At 46.2% G+C, this 21,384-nt stretch overlaps 1 protein-coding gene across 1 annotated transcript in view; it reads right to left on the bottom strand.

Moving 5' to 3' along the window:
• The window catches only part of CD5 (CD5 molecule), a 38,023-nt gene that overhangs the window by 8,545 nt on the left and 8,094 nt on the right, over nucleotides 1-21,384 (bottom strand). The window contains exons 2-6 of the mRNA XM_048484556.1: nucleotides 17,247-17,285; nucleotides 8,359-8,658; nucleotides 6,600-6,668; nucleotides 5,707-6,000; nucleotides 1,376-1,498 (exon numbers count right to left, since the gene is read on the bottom strand). Coding sequence (XP_048340513.1) covers nucleotides 1,376-1,498; nucleotides 5,707-6,000; nucleotides 6,600-6,668; nucleotides 8,359-8,658; nucleotides 17,247-17,285 — 825 coding nt within the window. The remainder of the gene's footprint in view (nucleotides 1-1,375; nucleotides 1,499-5,706; nucleotides 6,001-6,599; nucleotides 6,669-8,358; nucleotides 8,659-17,246; nucleotides 17,286-21,384) is intronic.

Below are 21,384 nucleotides of genomic sequence, written 5' to 3'. Positions count from 1 at the left end.
CGCGCCAGGGATGCCGCGCACTGGGAATTACGTGCAGTGACGGCGGCCGAGGGAAAAGTGGGGAAAGGCCCAGAGAGATCTTTTTCTAGCCAGGAAGGGAATTTACTTCTAGGAAAAGAAGAACTCTTAGCCCAGGTTCTTACAGCAGAGCTAGTTCATCTTCTGGACACTGAGGGAACTGACTGAGAGAGTTTGTGTCAGAGAGGAATCATTTCCTTGTCAGAAGGGGAAAGTACCCCCTGTATGTGGAGAAGAATTCCCATCCCTAGTTCTTTAGAAGGGTTTACTTCAAATGATTTCGATAATCCTAAAGTTTGCAAAGTCTGAAGGGAAAAGCAAGTTGTGGAAATACTGTTTTCTGTATAGTTTATAGGCAGCAGAGTTACCACTGAACCCTGGGGTTCTAACTTGGATATAATCTGTGAAACATCTTGAAACTCTATCACATTTTAAAAGCATTAAAAACTATGTAAAACGCTTTCAGAAAGCCAACTACCATCAGTGCTGAATGTTGAAAACATCTGTTAATAAAATTGCTTCTTTTCTTGTTGACAATATTCCCTTCTAATCTAATCCCTGGAATAATTATTTGGTAAACTTTTAAAAAGTTTCTTGTGTACTTATCTGAGATAAAACAGAGAGAGAAAGAGAGACCAGCAGCAAAGAATAGAATAAAAGATTTTAGGAGAATTAGGACCCATTTGTTGCTTTTGGGTATTGAGAAGTGGGAGATTTTTCCCTTCATGATCCCCAGCCTTCACACCAGTCTTAACCACTTTCACGCTGCCTGTTTTTCATAACTATGGATAAATCAAGAAAGCTACAAACTGAAGGGCCTAACCACACACACACACTTTCCTGTTCAATTGCATGCATTTGTAAATGTTGTGCCCATTTGATTGGACCTGCCACTATTGCTGCTGGCACCTGAACAGAGTGTATCCTGAGCTGCCACCACTGTGATCCTCCCCTTGACCTTTTCCCTTTCCTGCTCATTCCCAGACCCCATGAGGAACTCTGCCACTGCATCAGGCTTCACTGGACTGAACTGAGGTGAAAAGGGGCTGGGAGAAGGGGCAATGCATGGGTTGCCTCCCCTACCCCCAATGAGGAGGAAGAAGTGGGAAAGGGAAGATAATGAGGGGAAGAGTTAGGGTTAGATATTACATGTTCAGGAATTGAGAACCCATAACTCACCTCTGATTGTTTCCCAACCTGAATACTGTTTAATAGAATCACCACATCCTGGTACTGTATACTTCCATGCTGGAAAGTACACAGACATGGCTGTTTCTTGGGCTACCACAGATCCATGTAATTGTATCCTAAACTGGGGCTAAATTGATACAAAGACATACATTTCTTTGCCACTTACATTTCTTTGCTAGTTTTTTACAGATAAGAGGTACACAAATAAACAGGACAACTGCTGTAAGGACAAGGATTAAGAGGATTTTCAATATGTTTTCTGTATAAGACACAGCTTCAGCATCTTGACCTGGAGACAGAAGATAAGAATACAAGTTGAATCACTCCTAGGAGCAAGCTCATCTTCAGATAAATATAACAACCTTTGACAATGACCCAGCAAAAACATTATCTCCAATTTTTTAGAGCCACAAAGTTATACCCAGCCTTTTATCTCATCTTCTTCTACTCTACAACTGAATCTCTAGTTCTTATGGTTCTCAGCTTACACCACAAATAATATTCCTGATCCCTTTAACATCCAAAGTAGCTGTGAAGCCTAACACTTGCCCCTTGGACCGATGCCTGTTATGGCTGGTGAAAGTTGACGGTGATGGGATATGTGCCTCCTGGTGGACATTATCAATCTGTCCCTCAGCTTGAGGGTGTTTCCTGGGAATACAATTGGTAAAATCACTCTTAGTGAAGTCTTCTTTGGACCCTACTGATGCATCCAGTTACTGACCGGTATTGTATCTTTTGTTTCCAGGCAGAGGTGGAGCTACCAGGGGGAAGGGTGTGTGTGTATTGCACCGGACGCATGCCTGGGTGTGTGTGTAAAATTGCCCCAAGGTCTCTTGGGAAGTGTAATTCCCACCAGGCAGTTTTCAGTCTCAAGTGAACAGGTCATTTTTTCCAGCCTGCACTTTCAGGCTGAACTAAAGTAAGTGTGGGGGGAGTGGGGGTGCCACGGTGTGGGAGGGTGGGGGTGGAAAATGCAGGGTGCGCACTGGGCACAGTATGGCCCAGCTACAGTGGCGGAGCGCCAAGGGAGAAGGGGGGTTGCGTTGTGCACCGGGCACATGCCTGGGGGCGGGGTGGAAAATCACCCCGGCCCCTCCCCCTTTTCCCTGTGCCCCCTGCGGCGCCCCCCCGTGGCACACACACACACCGCTCCCCTTCCCACACTTACCTATGTTCCTTTTCTTTTTTTTTAGTACTTTTTGAGGCTGAAAAAAGCAGCCTATTTACAGTTCAGGCTAAAAACAGCCTGAGGAACTACAGTTCCCAGGAGACCTTGGGGCACACAAGATCTCCTGGGAAGTATAGTTTGCCAGGCAGTTTTTTCCTTGAACTGTGAAGAGGCCACTTTTTTCAGCCTCAAAAAGTACTAGAAATAGAAAAGGACTGTAAGTAAGTGTGGGAAGGGGGGCAGGGTATGTGTGCCGCAGGGATGCTGCGGGGGGGGGGCATGGGGGGCAGAAAAAACACACTGTGCACTGGGCGCAGTTTGGCCCAGCTATGCCTCTGCCCAGCTATGCTTCTGTTTCCAGGTAAGGTAATTGGTTCTGGAGCCATTTCAGTCTGGCTTGGCCATGGAACAGAGATGGCACTGGTGGCCCTCATGGACAATTTCTATAGACAGCTGAATCAAGGAATGTCAGCACTGCTGTTATTGCTTGAGCTGATGGCAGTGTTTGACATAGTCAACCACGAACTATTGGCCCACCATCTTGTTGATACTGATATATGTGGGACAGCTAGTCTCATTTCTCCAAGGTTAGGGACAGAGGGTAGTACAAGGGAAGAGGATTTCATTGTGGCACTCTCTAGTGCACTGAGTCCGTAGGGGACTATTCCCTCCCCAATGTTGTTTAATGACACATGCACCCCCTCACCAAACTGGTCCAGAGTTTCAGGCCGGGTTTCCATCATTATGCTAATGACACCCAGCTATGCCTTTTGATGAGCAGTCAGCTGGATACCCCCAGTTATACCGGCCAGTTGGCAGGAGGCAGTGGTGAAGTGCCTGAGACAGAGTCAGTGGTGAAGTGCCTGAGACAGAGCCAGTTGGCAGGAGGCAGTGGTGAAGTGCCTGAATCAGTTAAAGACAGAGGTCCTGTGACTGGGCTGGGGAGACCTGAGATAGGGGTGTCAGCATCCCACACTTCATGGTGTGCAGTTGACATCAGCATCATCTGTCAAGAGCCTGAGAGTGACTCTGGATGCCTCCTTATCAATGGAGGCACAGTCACCAGTGTAATCAGAGTAGCATTTTCCCACCTCTGCGGGATCCAGCAACTGGTACCCTACCTATCTTGCCCTGATACAGGCACTGTGATACATGCAACAGTCATGTCCAGGTTAGACCACTGCAACTTGCTTACTCAAGGCTACTGTGAAACTGACTAGAGCTCCTTGCAGGTGAGAAAAAAGTTCTGTTTTGACTGGCAGTGCTTGTGCCCTCCCCAATGTGAAAGCACAGAAAGCCAAAACAGATGTTTTAAAACATCTGCAGGATGTTTTATCTTTGCTGTGTAGAAATCACCTAAGTCTCTATGCTGATGTTCTTTACATTGGAAGACAGGGAAAACTCATTCAGTTCTGTTCTACAAATAACTATGATGACTGTATTGAGGCTGTACCTCTCTGGTGCTACAATCAAATGGAGTTCCTATTGGGGATTCCCAATGACTTTTCAGTGTGCTTTCTAAATAGTATTGAAACATGTTTTAGAAGCTAGGGGACCTGTATGAGCTCCTGTTCTTTAAAAAGGGCAGGTCATTTCCATCTCCTATACCTGAATCAGAGTCCCTGCCCCAAATCCTAGGAAATGGAAGACAAAACTTCATTTTATTTTCAATTATATCCAGGGAAATCACATTCACTGCAGCCACAAACTAGTTGCAGGGACTTCTTTTTGAAGAACCACAGAATCTCTACTCAGGAGCTTGGTGTAGGTGGTAAGTTCCTGTGCCACACTGCCCCCCTCACGTTTTCCTGAGCTGAAGGAAAATAGTACAGGGGAGGGAAATGGGAGCCCTTCCTCCTTCCATGTGGGCCTGAGCCAAATTGGGCCAAGGTGGTTCTTTATAAGAAGTCTCTGCAGCTGCTGTGTGGCTGCATGGAAAACTAGTTGTGTCTGGAAAAGCCAGACCTGACTTTTTAAAGCAAAGGGATACCTAGTTTACTACAGGCTTCCATTTCTTGTTAACTGCATGGTGTAACAGCTCTTTCTTGCCAGAGGATTTTTGGACCTTCTGGAGTACCCTCATAGACCTACAGGAGACCTTGGACTCCAGTCTGACAAAGAAGTGCTATTAGTATCCTACCCTAGATTTGAATACTTGTGAATGTTTAAAAATGCAATCTTCAGGTCCCAAGTGTATATTACCTACCTCACAAGGTAGCTGTGAGGATAATAATGGAGGAGAGGAGGATGGAAACCTTTTTGGATGCCCCCAGGGCAAAAGGCAAGGTACAAATGAATGAATTAAATAAACATTGCCAACCAAAATGGAGGGCAGGGGTAAAATTAGAGATTGATAAAGTGGAAGGAAGGGACTGTGGACAGAGTGCAATTGTCAAGTGCTTCATTGTATAGTTTTGTTCTCAGCTCAGATTGTTGACTTCTTCTTCTTCATAGCTTACATATGGTGGCCCCATAGAGTTTTCAAGGCAAGAGACTTTTGGAGGTGGTTTGCCATTGTCTGCCTTTGGGTCACAACCCTAGTAGTCCTTGGAGGTCTCCCATCCAAACCCTAGACAGGGTAACGGCTAAGAAGAGTGTGTAGCTCGCCCAGCATAGTCACCCAGCAAGCTTCCATGGTGCAAAAGAGGCACCTTAAAGAATAACAGCATAAGCTTTCATTAGTCTTTAGGGTATCACTGTATTCCTGTTTTATATTGAGTTATATGTTTATCATAACTATGCTGGAAAGGCTGGGAGGAGGGATGTGTTCACAATGAGATCCATGTCCAGTCTAAGAGCCACAGGGTGGGGCTCAAGGCAGGAGGCAGAAGATGAGATATAAGATGGTGTTGCTTACAGCCTGAGCCTCTACAAGCAGCCCTGTGCATTGAGAGTCATTTCACATGCTATGTAGAATGATTTGGAAGACAGCGCATTCTGGACTGCACCACTACAGATCACAGGTAGTTGTGGGGTTTGTTCATATTTTTGAATACTCCTGTCTGTAAAACCTTTTCCTGCATGTGTTAAACTAGCACACAGGCAAACAGGTTTAACACAGCCCCTTCCTTTGCTTATCAAATGGGAGAAGATTTTTAAATGTGGAGAAAGATTTTACAAAAGGACCTCCTACCTGCAGTCTGAAATGGTGCTTCTCACTATCACTTTGCTCTCATTTACTATTCTGACTAGACTGCTTTTGACCCTTCTGCCTGCTCCTTGTGATAGTGAGGTAACGTTATAAGCCAGTTTCTTCAGAATTCAAATTAAAAGGAAAGAAAAGCAGCCAAGAATCTGTGTGTTTCCCCCCAGACAGTTTCACTCACCTGAACATTTAATTAAGCTTATACTCAAGCATTCCTTGCTTCTGTTCAAGCACTCCAAGCTAAGGTTCATTTTTTCACACTTCACCTTTGCCCACTTCTCAGGCTGCTGCATCTTCCCCTGGTTTGTTACTTCTATTGAATCATCACAGTCTGCTTCCTGGCAGAATTTGGGAGCCAGTTTTGTCCACCCTCTTTGTAAACTGAGGCAGACCATTTCCTGATGGTCTCCTAAGTGCTGCCTTGTTGTCCTGGAGCACAATGAGGTTACAGCTTCTAGTCTTGTCCTTGGAGGCTCTTGTGAGAAAGACATGGAAAAAATAAGTCCAGTGCACCAACAAGTAGTAGTTAACAGCTAGAGTTGCCAGCTCTGGGTTGGGAAATACCTGGAGATTTTGGGGGTGGAGCCTAGTGGGGGGGGGTTGGATAGAGAAGGAACCTCCACTGGATATAATGCCATAGGCATAGGTGTCAAAATCGCAGCCCTCCAGATGTTATGGGCTACAGTTCCCATCATCCCCTGCCAGCATCATGCAGTCCATAACATCTGGAAGGCCGCGAGTTTGACACCTGTGCCATAGAGTCTACCGTTTGTGCAGAACTGTGTGAAAATCTGATGTATGAAAGCACAACACAACACATATCAACAGGCCAAACTACGCACAGTAACAATACGTCTGCCGTACACCAGGGGCATAGCACTTCTGATTTTTCCTCTATGAATCTCTACTTCCTCTCTTCATTTTTATTATGAGGTTATTTTTTACCCCACTTACAATGTGTAATTTCTGTTGCATGGATCACTTTCAGCAGTGAGGCTGGTGGGAGGATTATGCTTTATTATTTGCTTTCACTAGTGAGGTTGGTGTCAGGATTATGGTTTATTATTTTCTTACCAGGAATCTTTGGGGAGGTCACCAACAGTGCTGGTGTTGGGGGCGATTCAGAGGATGTTTTAATGGGATCTGAAATGACAAATACAATCCAACATTGTCAAGGTTAACTCTGTCTTGGTGTAGTAACATAACCAAGCTTTCTCAGTGGTGGAGTCTGCACAGCACAAATATAACATCTTGATGATGTTATAAAAAACGTTTGGGGGAAGAAGTTCACACAGGTCTCTTCCTCACAATGAGTTCAGCCTGTTATATTCCTCCCAATCTGGGTTTTTCCAAAATCTCTAAACTCGTGATCTTATGCCCCCCCTCCCCAACCCGGGCTGAGGACAATTCCTCCCTGCTGAGCAAACACCAGCAGGCAGGAAACACTTTATTACTCCCCATATAAGGATGTCCAGGCTGTTTCTGGATCAAAGTCAAATCTTTCACTTTCGTGTTCACTGCTCTTGCCCACCATTCTGTATGCTGCAGAAGATTCTCCATGGAGAATCCCCATAGAGGCTTCCTCTGCTTGCAGTTAATCCATGTGCTATTTTGCTGTCAAAAGAATACAGTTTGTTTAGCCTAGTGATCCCATGCATATGTTGTTTTTCCTTTTTCCTTTTTTTGAGGGGTTTGTCTGTGAAGCTATGGCAACATGACTAGTGAAGCTGCAACATGCTCATATTTGTGTTGTTGTAGGTTCACAGATGGCCCCCCAAAACAAAAAAAGGAGGTGCAACACATGTACAGGATTGCTAGACTAAACAAACTATACTCATCTACTTTTGACAGTGAAATAGCAAACAGATGAGTTGTAAGCAGAAGAAACCTCAGTGGGAATTCTCCACAGAGAATCTCCTGCAGTACACAGAATGGCAGGCGCCACTATGAAACTGACAAGAGCTCCATGCAGCAGGCGGGGGGAAAAAGATCCATTTTAGCTGACAACGCTTGTGTTTTCCCATGTTGTGGGAATACAAAATCCTGAAATGGATCTTTTTATAATGTCCTAATGATGTTATATCTATGCTGTGCGGAATCCACCAGTGACTTCCTGAATGAGACACATCATAAAGTTAAAACAGACTTTACTGAAGAAATTCAAGAAAATATATTAAAACAAGGCATATAGTTCAGTGGCAGTAAAATTCACATAAATTACAAAACTGACTGGCACCAGGTGGCTAACACCTGCAGAGTTTCAGAGAATGGTGAACTTAGCTGGAACTAACTGGAAAATTCGTCTTAAGTCGCTTCTCTCTTGATAAACTTATTTTAGGAGAAATGAGAGATCAACCAAAGAAGGAAAAGATGAAGATCACTGTAACATTTTAACAATGATCATGGCCAATATTTCAGTAGTGGTGTAAGCTCAGTATTACAAACTGTCTTACAGGGAAGGAAGTCAAAGCTGATTCAGTCATAAGTCATGCTCCTCCCATCATGCTTTAGAACAGGCTGACCACTTTTTTGAAAAGTGTAGTGAAAACAGTTTTGCTATCATGAAAACTTTTTGAGAGCTCTGCAGAATTGCTCTGGGGGAGGGCGAGTTTAGGTGCATTGATATAGTAGCTGCCCTTCTTCACTAGCTTTTCTTTCCTTCAAACTCAACCACATCAAAAATTTGTAAAACCAGTTTTTCAGAGCTTGCCCCAGAACAGGATAAGGTCTGTTCATAGCTAATACAATTAAGGGTGCTTTCAAAGCATTCCTGCTGCTTTTAAATAGTTGTCTTATTTCAGACAGAAGGAAGCAAAGAAGAATACTTATGTACCTTGGCAAAGTATGGCTAAGTTCAGATGTTGCGTGCAGTTATATTTATGTGGTTTGCAGTCTTTCAGGGCCATCTCATTTCCCTGGCAGCTTATTATCAAGCAAACTTCTTGCTTCAGTAGTGTTGCAGAAGTCTGATTCAGTGTGCTCAAAAGGGGACCACAGTTAAGGTTTTTACATGCAACTTCTGCATTCTGCTGCTTCCAACTACTGCCATTTATTTTCTTCCATTTGTCTTCGTGAAAAATTTCCAGCCATCCAAAACATCTGGAGTTGCTACCAGTGAGCCTCACATCCCATTCTGTTGAGTAGAGATTAAGATATCAACCATTTAGACAAAAGATAGAAACACAGAATGAAGCACATAAGTTTCTTCTTGGTGCTATGGGTTAAGACCTCTTACCTCCCTTTCCACACAGCTTAATTCACACACTTGAGATAAATAAACACCTCTTGGCTTGAGATGCAAGTGTCTCAGCAATTACAAGTGGTTTTAGAGAAAGGGAAAGCTTTAAGATAGATTGGTTTCTCCAAGAATTCTCCACTTGTTATGTCTAATTTCTTTGCAAGAATGTGGGAATTATGGTGTGTGTGGGCCTGCAGGCAGCACATTGCCTAGATAACCATATAATGTTTTCATCTTGAACATCAGGCACATAATTGGTCATCGTAGATCACATGTACAGACAGGTCTTGATTGGTGTTTCAGAATTTTTAATTAGGTGGTTTAGTGTTTGTAGTAGTGCACTGCCGACCCAGCAGTGCCGTAGTAGAACGTTGGGACGCCAACGGACCTGCGGCCTTGCCGGTCGCATCGCACCCCCACTCCTCATCCCCCCATGAGTCACGGGTCGTGAACTGTCTGGCTCAATCACCGGGCGCAGGGACAATGGTCTTGCCCCCAGGTGAGGATTAGGCTCAGACGCAGCTGCACGCCTTTCTCCCGCGACGTAGGCCAGATGAGATCATGCATCACATGATGATCTCCGACCTCCCGCCTCCGAACTCCCCAGTCCCTCCCTCCTACACTCGAAGTAGAGTAACAATAAAAGGTGCCAGGAACCGGCAGACGGAGACTCATGAAACACGGACCTCCGGGTCTCCGCTGCTGGCGATCTCCACCAGATGTTATCTCCGCCTTCGCCTTCGCTTCTTTACGCTGACCGCGGGTCGACTCAAGGCAAGCTGGTGCCGAAAACCCGGGAATCCCTCGAACCTCCACCCTGCTCACCGTCAGCCTGGGAAGGGCCATGGATAATCGGTCCGCTGGATCGGGCGATCCAGGACCACCGCTTCGCATCGGCCGTCCTCTGGATCGGCGCAGATCCAGAGACACGCCCTAGGGACACTCTCTCAGTCCGACGGAACACCGGTGAGTATGGGAGCTTGCAAAAGCAGGGCTTATGACAAGCACGCTGATCGAACTGAAAGCTGCTTAACGAAATGCAGGGTCCCTCAGAAGAGAAGGAGCTGCGCAAATTGGTTGAGGATTGACAGCTCAGTGTCCATGGTACCCAGAGGGTGGGGACATTGAATCTTAAGGACTGGGAAACATCGGCACTCTTCGCAGACAGAGCCTCGCATACCGATGTCGCTGCTACTGACGGAGACAATGTTTTGTCGCCATCAGCCTGCAGACCCACGGCTCCCCTTGCTGTAGGCCTCCTTTCGCCATCTTTCACCTTCAATTTCAACTCGAATTTTCTTATCCACTAAATTGGACGCTTGTCCTTCTGCCCCTCGCCTTCCTTCACCCATTTCTCAACTTCCTGCCTGCCAGCCTCCTGTTCTTCCTTGCCACTGCACTCCGCTACGCCATCGTAATGGCGCTGGTTTTCAGAAACTCTCAAGAGAACGATAGCCACGATCTGCAGAAGAAAGAAACCCTGACGGAAGACGATGCCGAGATTCTTTGCATTGTGCCCCATCCACTTCACAGATACTGAGGGAGGGATGGTTAGTTCGGTTGTCGAAAATTCCCCTGAGCTATGGGCTATCCTTTACCGAAAGCCCGCAGCAATGCGGGACGAGAGTCACTTCAGCCCCTACGCGAGAGGCATGCTGGAAGCCATCGCAAGGAACCACCTAATGGTCCCAGATGACTGGAAGACCACCTTCGTGATGCTCCTGGAGCCCCGTACAATTTGTGGTCTGGGAAAGTGAGTTCACCAGCAATGCTTCAACAGAGCAGCACCTTCTGGCGGGCGCCACACCGGGCCAGCTTTGCTGCTTCTTCGGACATGCTTTGCCAATCCCAACGATCAGATTGTCCTGCCTGAGGCCACCCCACGGTCGCCTGAGTGTGCTCTATAAGGCATTTATCAAAGTCCCCTAATGCCGCCAGCGCCAACCTGTGAGTTTCTCCTCCATCCGGGTGAAACCCCAAGAGCCCTATGCTGAATTCTAGAACAGGCTCCAGGAAGCCAAGAGGTAGGTGGTAGATAGCGCAGGAGGCTCAAAACGAAGCTCCCTCATGCGCCTCGCAGTTAGAGAACGCTTCATGGAGTGCCGCAGGGCACCACGGGCCTAGGTAAAAATCCTGAACTGGCCGACATGCTTAAGGCTTGCCAGACATCGGATCCTCCGCCCCATCAAGCTTTTTAGCCTCTCACAGCACTCTCCACCGGGCGGGAGACAGTCTCAGGATGACTGCTTCCAACTGGGCGGCAGACCCGACACCTCCTCAAGGAGTGTAGGCAGCCCCGTGGGGGGCCTACAACCCCCCGATGGAGTGAGTGGTCCCTCCCCAGGAGAAGGCCACCTAAAACCGTGCCCACGTTGCCAGAAGGCCTATTGGAGAAACGACTGCCCTCAGTTTGGAAACTCCTCACTCGGGCGCTCTCCCCAGCCCAGGACCAAGTGAGAGGAGAGTACCAGAGCAGACCCAAACGCCAAGGCCCCCCCTGCCAAACCACCCCCTCTCGTGTATCTCGGCCAAGATGCACTCAGCCCATCTCCTTTTAAGTTCCCCACGAGGGGTTCTTGTCGCCTAACCCAGTATGATTTGCGCCCATCCCTACCGGGACACTAAGGTGTTGCCAGCAGGCTCTGGCCGCTGAACAGGGACTGTTCATCGCCCCTCGGAGTGATCGAATTCCACGCACTAAGCGACCCATCCACCTCCCAGGTCTGGACAAACATCCCACAGGAGCTGCTCCAGCTGGAGCCAGCTGGGCGCCAGTTGATTCTCTTGCCCCATGCGCTGCTCCGCTGCCGCACTCCAATAAAGGCTAATGCAGCCCAGCAGCCAATATGGCGAGCCTACACCACCATCGCGAAGCGGTGGAGACGCTTTCTATCGGGAGCTCCCTGGGCCCATCTGGAGAGCTCGCCTATAGAAGGATGTGTTCAAGGGGCCTGGTGGACACCGGGCGCTGATGTTACCGCCATCAGAGCAGCCGAAAGTGGTCTGGCTCAGTGGCCGACCGTAGGCTTTGCCCGCACATCTGGGTGGGGAGACAAACCGCGAGACGGAGACTACTGGCCACGGTCAACAGCTCCAGGACTCGAAGCGGCAGCTCACAGTCCGGGCCTCTATCGTTTCTAGACATCCATGTCAATCTCTTGGGAAGAGACCCTATGAGTCAGGTTAAAACGACTCTGGTCTGATGGGTGTAAAGCCGCCACGATCATTGATTCCAACTGCCTTCCGGTTGCCTCCTAATTTCACAGGAAATCTGTTTCCCTCCTCCCCTTTCCTTCTGTTTTTTTCGATTCAGTAAGGCGGAGGCCAATTGGCTGACTGGCCCTCCCTGGATTAAAATTCAACTCGGCCCTGATACCGCAGGCACTGTCAGGGACAGGCCCCAGTTTAAAAGGCTGCCGCCATTATAGCCTAATACCCAAACCCGGCTTGTTATGATGCCCAGCCTGGCAACTTTATCAGTACCACAGCTGAGGCCATTGCCGTAAACCGCCTCTTAAGGAGCGGTCTCTGGCATGGTAATTCCCAAGATAATTGATCACAAAATTTAGCCCCATCCAGCTTCCTGCATCAGCCACCAGTCACGGTAAGTGCAACTCCCTTGCAAGAAACCCCTCCTTTCTCCCCTTGTGTGTGCGCAGGAATTTGCCTCTAATTGCCTGATTGCTTCATTCTCGGATGCACCCATCCCCCCAAAAGATGCTTCCAAAGCCCCTTTGTGTTGCTGATTAAGCATGCATACCCACAATCCCCCCCAGGACCCCACAGCCTCTGTTCCTCCTCTCAAGGCTCGGACCTCGGCCTTGACGCACCCTGGATGTGACGCTTCTGAAGCCAATTCCCACCAGGGTCGCTTCTACCTCCTGCCCTCCCTGTCAAACAACTAAAGAAAGAGGAGTGTATGTGCCCCCCAGCAGGGCTTTCGTATTAAAAGCAACCTTCACAGGCTGCAAACAAGCCTTCTTCCTTCCCATATTAAATCTAAACACTAACTCATCCCACCCTCCGCCATCCGCCAGAACTGAGTTTGGCGTGGACTCGCCCCCCCCGGTGGAATTCCAGGTGGGGTGTGTTTCAGTCCCTCTTCCTACAGGTGGTTCCCCGTGGACTCCTCGGATTCGCCATGACAGGCCAACCCATGGAATGGCGCCAGAGGGGAAACCAACCCCATCCCGAGATGGAACGATCTCTCTAGAGGATCCCGCCCAGCCGGTTCCAGCAGGAACGCTGTCCGCCAACACCCAAAGACCAATGACCTGGGGAGACGCCAAGGCCACCACCAGCCAGGTTCTAGCTGCTGGGCGCCAGCAAGACCACCTCCGACACCGAGAACTCTGTGCCGCTTTATGCATCATCACCACCAACTCAGCCACCACCATCCTTGCCTGCTCTTCTGTTGCCTCCCCAGGCCGGGGATGGCGACCGCCACCCCTGGCAGCCACCAGACCAACATCTGGGAGCAGTTTGCTGCCGCTGCCAACGCCTCTCATCTTTTCTGCCTGGCCAGTACCTAGGGAGTCGGAGCCTGCTGAGCTCCTGCCTGCTCCCTCGCCTGCAAAGCACCCGGAGACTTCCTAGCTGGAGTTCGCTGAGCCCCTTCATGAATGCCTCATCCATCAGATATTCTATGAGCTCTACTGTAATCTGGCCGCCCAAACCCCGGCTGGCGCCTTTCCCCTGTCACCAAGACGGTCGCTAACCACGAAGCCCAACACCTGCGCTCGCATCACCGGCGCAGTTTAACGGGAACCCAATTCGGCCCATTCGGCCGCCTGCCAGTTGGAAATCCGGGTGACACATGTGGAGGACATTCCCCGCATTCGAAACATCCTGCTCCCAGGCTGGTTCTGGGACTCCGCGTGGGAGAGGATCGCTAACTACATCCCCGCCTCAATTTCTGCCGGAACTCTTTGTTGCCTCAGTCGCCACCATTGTCCCACCCCAGGCTCCACCCCGGGAGCCCGGACGCCGGGCCGCCGCCTCTGCCTTTCTAATTCTCCTGTCGAGCGACGCTGGTCGCCTCTCCTCAAGCGGGAGTTCCTCACTTCTAACTTCTCTAGTGGGAGTCCCCGGACTCGCCTCCTACAATGCTAAGACTATTGGCCGGCTGGCCTGTGCCCTCATGTAAGTCCATCAATCCCCCTACCTCCACCGCCTGGATGCCCTGGCCTCCTCGAGCAGCAGGAACCTTCGCCGTTTGCACTCCCAGACAATCGCCGCCATTGATTATTTGTTGTTGTTACATCACCAAGTGTTGTGAGAATGTACATACATGTTGTTTTAATCTTTCTGATAATTCCCAGTTGATCCACATGAAAGTGCCGCAAGAAGTTGCATCTGAATCTGAAGTATGATGTTTTGCCCTCATTGGTGGTCAGCCCTGGAGCTGGCCGTCGGGAGGATGGTTGAGTGCTATTGTACAGCCTGCATTGGTTTAATTGTGTGCCTTGTTATCGGATTCTGTTTCGTCGCACGCGCGGTCTAATATTGCCTGTAACGCGGTGTAAGCAGAAACCCCTCGTGATTTCTTACCCCGCAAACTGTTCTAATGTTGCAATAAGCAGTTTACAATTTGACCAAACGGGCGGAGGAGACAAGCTGCCCCTTTAAATCACCCTTAGCCGCTTTCGCCCCGCTTTCTAAAATGTAAAAGTGCGAGGAGATGTAGTAGGCCTCAGCCGCACTCCAGCAGTGCCGTAGTAGAACGCTGGGACGCTAATCGGACCTGCCTTTGCCGGGTCGACGCACTCCCCCCACCTCATCCCCCCCCCATGAGTCACGGTCGCGGAACTGTCTGGTCAATCACCGGGCTTAGGGACAATGGTCTTGCCCCCAGGTGAGGATTAGGCCTCAGACGCTGCAGACGCCTTCTCCTCGGGTGACGTAGCCAGATGAGATCATGCATCACATGATGATCTCCTCACCTCCCCGGCCTCCGAACTCCCCCAGTCCCTCCTACACCGGGATAGAGTAACAATAAAAGGTGCCAGGAACCGGCAGACGGGAGACTCGCTAGGAACACGGACCTCCGGTCTCCCGCTGCTGGCGATCTCCACCAGATGTTATCTCCGAGGCTCGCTCAGTTTCTCTTACTGACCGCTGCGGTGGCTCTAATTACAAGTGTTTTCATTTTGGGATTTAATTCTGGAATTTTTTTTTACTTTGAAATTTCTGGCCAAATTCATCTGTCAGTTTAATATTTAGGAGGTCAGGTAATGCTTTGTAAATTTCTTGCCCATTTTTAAAAATGTAGGTCAATTTCAGATATCAATGAGCAGGGACCAAGTGACCAGCTCCCCTCCCCCCCCTTGAATGCCTAGTAGAAGGCGAACAGGCAAACTACTGATGGTTCAGAATGTGGCTGCCTGGTTATTAACATGGGCAAGCTGCAGTGTTCCTAGGAGGGTGTCTAGGCTGTTTCTGGATCAAAATCGAAGTGCTAGTTTTAATGCCCTACAAAATGGCACAAAAGTAGATTAATGATCACCTTAGCTCACATGAAAACATTAGAGAACCTGTGCTGTGGTCCCTTGATAACAGAAGTGCCACATGTAGTTACGTGGCTCTTGGTGGCTGGACAGGGACTCTGCAGTTCTCTTTCCTGTGAGGCTTGCTTTGTTTCAGGAGGCTGGAAAGAATAATAGGAACTGAGTTGAAATTTGGGTTGTTTTATTATTGAGTAAAAGAAGAGGGCTGCAAATGCCTTGTTTTATTATTGCCAGGGTGCTTTTCTTTTTAGAGCTTGGGTTTGTTTTTAATTCTTTGGGTTGATTATCTGCAGTTGGCTTTATTTTGTTTGTGTTGGTTTATTTTTTTTTATTTTTATTTGTGTGTACAAAAAACAAACATATGAGTCGAGTCAATCTCTGACATCAATCGTCATTAGAATTTTACAATATCACATATATACAATCTTTAAAAAGATAAAAAAATATTAAAAAGCTAAATAGACTTCCTTGTTGTAGTTCAGGAGTTAATTTGCCTTCAGAATATGTATCCTATTTCATTCAATAATCTATGTCTCATTTTAATCTCTAGGTTTCTTCCTAAGAGCTTTGCTTAAATTTTTCAAACTTAATTTTTATTATTATTTTTTGGTTATGTGCTTCAGATGTATTTTAAATTGTTATTTAAAATGTTGTTTCACAAGCCATTTTGTAAACTTCTCTGATTGAACAGCAGTTTTAAAAATACTGCCTGTTATGGGTTTTCTGGGTTATGTGGCAGTGTCCTGGTAACGTTTGCTCCTAAGGTTTCACCCATGTCTATGGCCGTTTCTGCATGGTTAGAGAAATTATCCACTGCCGGGTAGGAGTTCTTGCCGGCGCAGTAGAGAGCCTGCTTCGCGACGCAAGCTGCAGTGAGGGCAGGCAAAGGGGAGGCTGCGGGCAGATCGCAAGTAGGTGGCTCCGCCAAGACGCTTCGCTTCAGTCATGGGGCTTCTTCATGCTACTGGGTAATGCGAAATTCACTTCCACGTGAGTTCCTCACTCATCGCTGCCCCTCCACTCCCTGGAGGTCGCGAGGACAGTGTGGGCGGGCTAAGGCACGCCTCGCAGGGCGCACAAGGGGAGGACACCGTGAGTGGGGCGGAGACGGGAGACAGCGTCTTCCCGGCGGCGCGGTTCGCACCGCGCCGCAGGGAAGACGCTCCCTCCCCAACAACAACCCTTTAAAGGGTTGTTGTTTAGGGCGGCTTGACGCCGCCCTGGGGGGAGGGAAGAAGAGTCAGGCAAGAAGAGCCTGTGTGAACGGCGGCCTGGGGGCACCTTTTTTGGCACCCCCAGGCCGTCATAAATGGGCCGTGCAGAAACGGCCTAAGACTGGCATCTTTTGAGGCATGTCAGGGTGAGATGTGTTTCTCTCCGTGGTGCGCATCTTACCATGACAGGCCTCTGAAGATGCCAGTCATATATGCTGGTGAAACTTTAGGAGCAAAAACTACCAGATCACAAACACACAGCCTGGAAAATCCACAACAGCCAGTTGATTCTGGGTGTGAAAGCCTTGAAGAATAAAAAATAATTTATATATGCTAATAAAATTAATTATCCTAAACAGCAGAAGACAATTTTCAGAGGGAAAAGTATATGCCTTAAAATATACCACAAACTGCGTAAATGTGTATTTCAAGCCTGTTACTTTTGACCTTCAGCAGCATCCCTATTGAATTTACATGGAGGTCTATTCGCTATATTTCCAGGTATAAAACATGATCTTTAGATCAACAGGACACTTATGGATGCCTTTGCACGGCAAACAGCAGCTGGAGAAGACTAATCTACCTAGGAAATAGTACGAAGTATTTCACTCCAATGCTGTGGTCTTTATCCACCTTCCTTTCCCCAAAGTCTACTATTTTTAAAATGTCAGGAGATTCAATTGCATCTGAGCTTTCCCTATAATTCTTCTCATCTGACCCTTAATGCCATTAATTGAATGCACTGGTTGAGGGATGTACTGACCTTCAGGGTTCTTAATTTCTCCACCTTCACAAGTGACCACTGCAAAGAAAGTAACACATAGGTGAGAAAAATAGTTTTACTTCTCAGCATGGCCATATTCTGTTAGTTAAGCATTACAAGAAACTAACATGCCTATCTATGGTTTATATTAATATATATATATACCGTATATACTCATGTTTAAGTCGAATTTTTCAGCACATTTTTTATGCTGAAAAATGTCCCCTCGACTTATATGCGGGTCATTAAATTTTTGTGTGTGTTTTTTTACTTTGCCGGCCATCAGGGGGCGCAGTTTTTATGCTAGAGACACCAAAATTTCAGGGTACCCTCAGAAGACTCTCCTGATGATACCAGCCAATTTTGGTAAAGTTTGGTTCAGGGGGTCCAAAGTTATGGACCCCCAAAGGAGGTGCCCCATTCCCCATTGTTTTCAATGGGAGCTATTAGTAGATGGGGCTACCCTTTTGAGGGTCCATAACTTTGGACCTCTTTTCTGAACCAAACTTCACCAAACCTGGCTGGTCTCATCAGGAGAGTCTCTTTATGATACCAGCCAGGGTTTGGTGAAGTTTGGGCTTCCGAAGTGGATCCAAAGTTATTGACCCCTCCCAAAGGGGATGCCCCAAATCCCCCCCATTGTTTACAATGGGAAGCTAATAGTAGATTTTTCAATTTTCACCTGGATAATGCTCCCTCTTAAAAAATCTAAGTTAAGGGTTACATTTGGACATACAGATGATGATGAGGGAACCAGCTTTTGAAGGATTTTAACTCTTGTGTTTTAAAGCAGCTTCTTCGGTTGCTGGCTTGAGCTAAGGTTTTTTGTACCTTTTAAAAGTTATTGTTGATACCATATTAGTACTCTTGTTGACCCTCTTTTCCAACTCCTTACAGAGCCAGTTTCACTGCTTTTTCTTTGAAATAAATATAGCTAGGGGAAAAACATTTAACCTACTGGATGCACTTAATTGGTGCTGCATTTCCCAACCCTCGACTTATACGTACTGAAGTCAATAAGTTTTTTCTCCTTAAAGTTTTTTGTGTGTATAAATTAGGTGCCTCGAACTTATATGCAAGTGGAATCGACTTGCATACCATCTATGAGTGTATATACGGTATATACACACACACAACAGCCACTCCAGCTACTTGAAGCTTCATGTCTTATTCTTATCTTCTTGCCACAAGGATGACGATGATGTCCTCATCACAAAAAATGACTATACCAACAAAATCTGTTGCAGGAGTTTGGAACCTTTGCACAGCAAACCTATGGTTCCAGAGCCAATTGTGGCTCAGTGTTGGGCCAAATATGTCTTTAAAAAAAGAAATAAATGGAAATATTTCTGTTAACATATGTTGGAAGGCTCGCGCAATCTCACCAGATTATGGAAGTTAAACAGCATTGGCCCTGATTAGAATTTGGATGGGAGACACCAAGGAAGTTACTATGCCAAGGCAGGCAATGGCAAGCCACCTCTATTCATCTCTTGCCTTGAAAACTCTATGGGGTCGCTATAAGTGAGCTGTGATTTGATGGCACTTGGCATCACCATGTTGGAGGGCTAAGTAATTCCTAGAATAATTGGAATGTGAAAGGAATTTCAGGGAAAACATTCTTTTGTGAAACTAAAGAGCTTTTTTAAGGCTGGTAAAAATGGCAGAAGTAAATAGTTCAGAGGTCTGCAACCTGCGGCTCTCCAGATGTTCATGGGCTACAAATCCCATCAAGCCCCTGCCAGCATGACCAATTGGGAATTGTAGTCCATGAATATCTGGAGAGCCGCAGGTTGCAGACCCCTGAAATAGCTGCCAGTAATCCAAGTATGAACCATGCACAGATGTATGCCAGGGCACTAACAATTGCACAGAATGCTTCTGTGTATTTTTTTGTTTTTACATATTGAGAAACCTAATTTGTGCCACTTTCTAATAAAAGACATACAACAACTAGTATTAGGGCTGTGTAAATGTTATGGATTATTAATCAATTATCAGTACTGTTAGACTACATACTTTTGGTTGTTAAAAAAGGCTTTATTATAAAGCTTCTTTCTTGGTCTTCTCTGAAGTTATGTGAAAGTTGGCTCTTTAATTATAATATGGATCTACAACTTCCAGTAATATTAAGTCCTAGCACGTGTACTGCATCCATCCATGTCAATACAGAATTAATTCTTTGCTGTATTTAATCCACATACTTAAATTGGGAATCACTGCCACTTTCACAGGAAGCTTAAAATGTCATCTCTGTTTGATCTGTTCTAATCCATAGGCTGAATTAACATATATTCAAAACTTTCCTAGAATTTTGCTGACTTCATTGCTCATATAGACAAAAATCGAAAGAGGCTTTTGCAGACTGGGGGTCATTTGGGGCTCTAATAGGATCTTGGAGGCAAGAAAGTCATCCTCTTTGACAGGAAATCTTTATAGCTGTGGAAACTCTGCTTTGGATCTAAGTCATAGTCTTGTACCAGGCTAGTCCTAACTACGGCCTTGTCCAACAGGTCTTGCTATTGTCTGATACCTGACATCAGCTGCCTATCAATAAACTGATTCTCTTCTGGCAAATAACCAAGGTGGCAAACTGACTCTGGTGTTGGCCAATATAATTTCAACAATATTGATGGGATTGTTTTGTTATCTGATGTGTCACAGTCAGTAGTGGGATTCAGCAGGTTCACACCATTTCGGCAGAACCGGTTGTTAAAATGGTGCTTGTAAACAACCAGTTGTTAAATTATTTGAACCCCACCACCAGAACCGGTTGTTAAAACTGATTCTCTTCTGGCAAATAACCAAGGTGGCAAACTGACTCTGGTGTTGGCCAATATAATTTCAACAATATTGATGGGATTGTTTTGTTATCTGATGTGTCACAGTCAGTAGTGGGATTCAGCAGGTTCACACCATTTCGGCAGAACCGGTTGTTAAAATGGTGCTTGTAAACAACCAGTTGTTAAATTATTTGAACCCCACCACCAGAACCGGTTGTTAAATTATTTGAATCCCACCACTGGTCACAGAGTAGTGCATTTCAAGAGGTGTACAGAGAAGTTTACTTAAAGCAGCTCTTGTTTCAATCAGCTTTGCAGTGTGAATGTAAAACCTGTATTGTATAGAAAGTTCATTTGTATTAAAACATATCTATCTCTGCCACATGACAAGACAAGACAACCTTTAATAGCATAGTTCATATGAACAATCTTGTAGAAGAAAGGTTTTTTAAAATGTCAGTTAGCATTTTGTCTAGTGTAAGACAATTTTCACCTGTGACACTGGCTCAGTTCAGACATAGCTTAATTACCGGTAACTTAACTATGGTTACTGCGATCATCTGAACACAGTCCCCTCTACTTGCAATAGTAGGTTAGGATATGACAAACTAGAATCTAAAACCACAGAGAAGTTATTTATTTTTATTTATTTATTAATTAAACTTGGTATACCGCCCTATCCCCGAAGGGCTCAGGGCGGTGAACAACATAAAATCATACATAAAACATAAAAAGTTAGCTTATTAAGCACAATAGTTTTAACTATGCTTGTGTGTGAAGATCTTGGATTCATCGCGATTTGTTCTCCTGAGCTGCCTTTATGATAGCTGGCCAGTGAAAGCAATGAAACCAGTATGTCAAGGCAAAGCAGGATTCAATAATGTGTCTGCAAATTCCGATTTCACAAACTAACTTGCATAGCTAAATTTAAACAATATTTTCTGTTGTGTATGAACTGAGCTGCTGTCTTGCACTGTGTGAATGTCTGAATATTGTAAATGAAGGGAGCCATTCCTGAGTTGTATAAGCTAAATTAAAACGGCTTGAAGTAGCATACAAGAAAGTATCTTGAGTAGATTCAGTGAAGACATTCACTGTCTGCATGCTTGGGGCACAATGTATCCTTTGTTGAAAAGTTCAAAAAAGCAAATTCATGTTATTCCCATTCATTATACTAAAATGTGTCTTGAAGATGGTCCTTCCAAATTCAGATTATGTTCTTTGTCTCTATCTGTGTCTGATCTCCACAGCAATTATTATCTTTTCCTGTTGCTGATCTTAATCTTAATTCAATTAAGAGAAATTTTGATGAGTGGTTGAAGAGGAGAAGAGAATCTTAAAAATGCATGTTAAAT

Source organism: Sphaerodactylus townsendi, linkage group LG02 (genome assembly GCF_021028975.2).
Source record: "Sphaerodactylus townsendi isolate TG3544 linkage group LG02, MPM_Stown_v2.3, whole genome shotgun sequence".
NCBI lineage: Eukaryota > Metazoa > Chordata > Lepidosauria > Squamata > Sphaerodactylidae > Sphaerodactylus > Sphaerodactylus townsendi.
The sequence above is the reverse complement of the archived record's forward strand: the minus strand, read 5'-3'. Positions and strand labels throughout refer to the sequence as shown.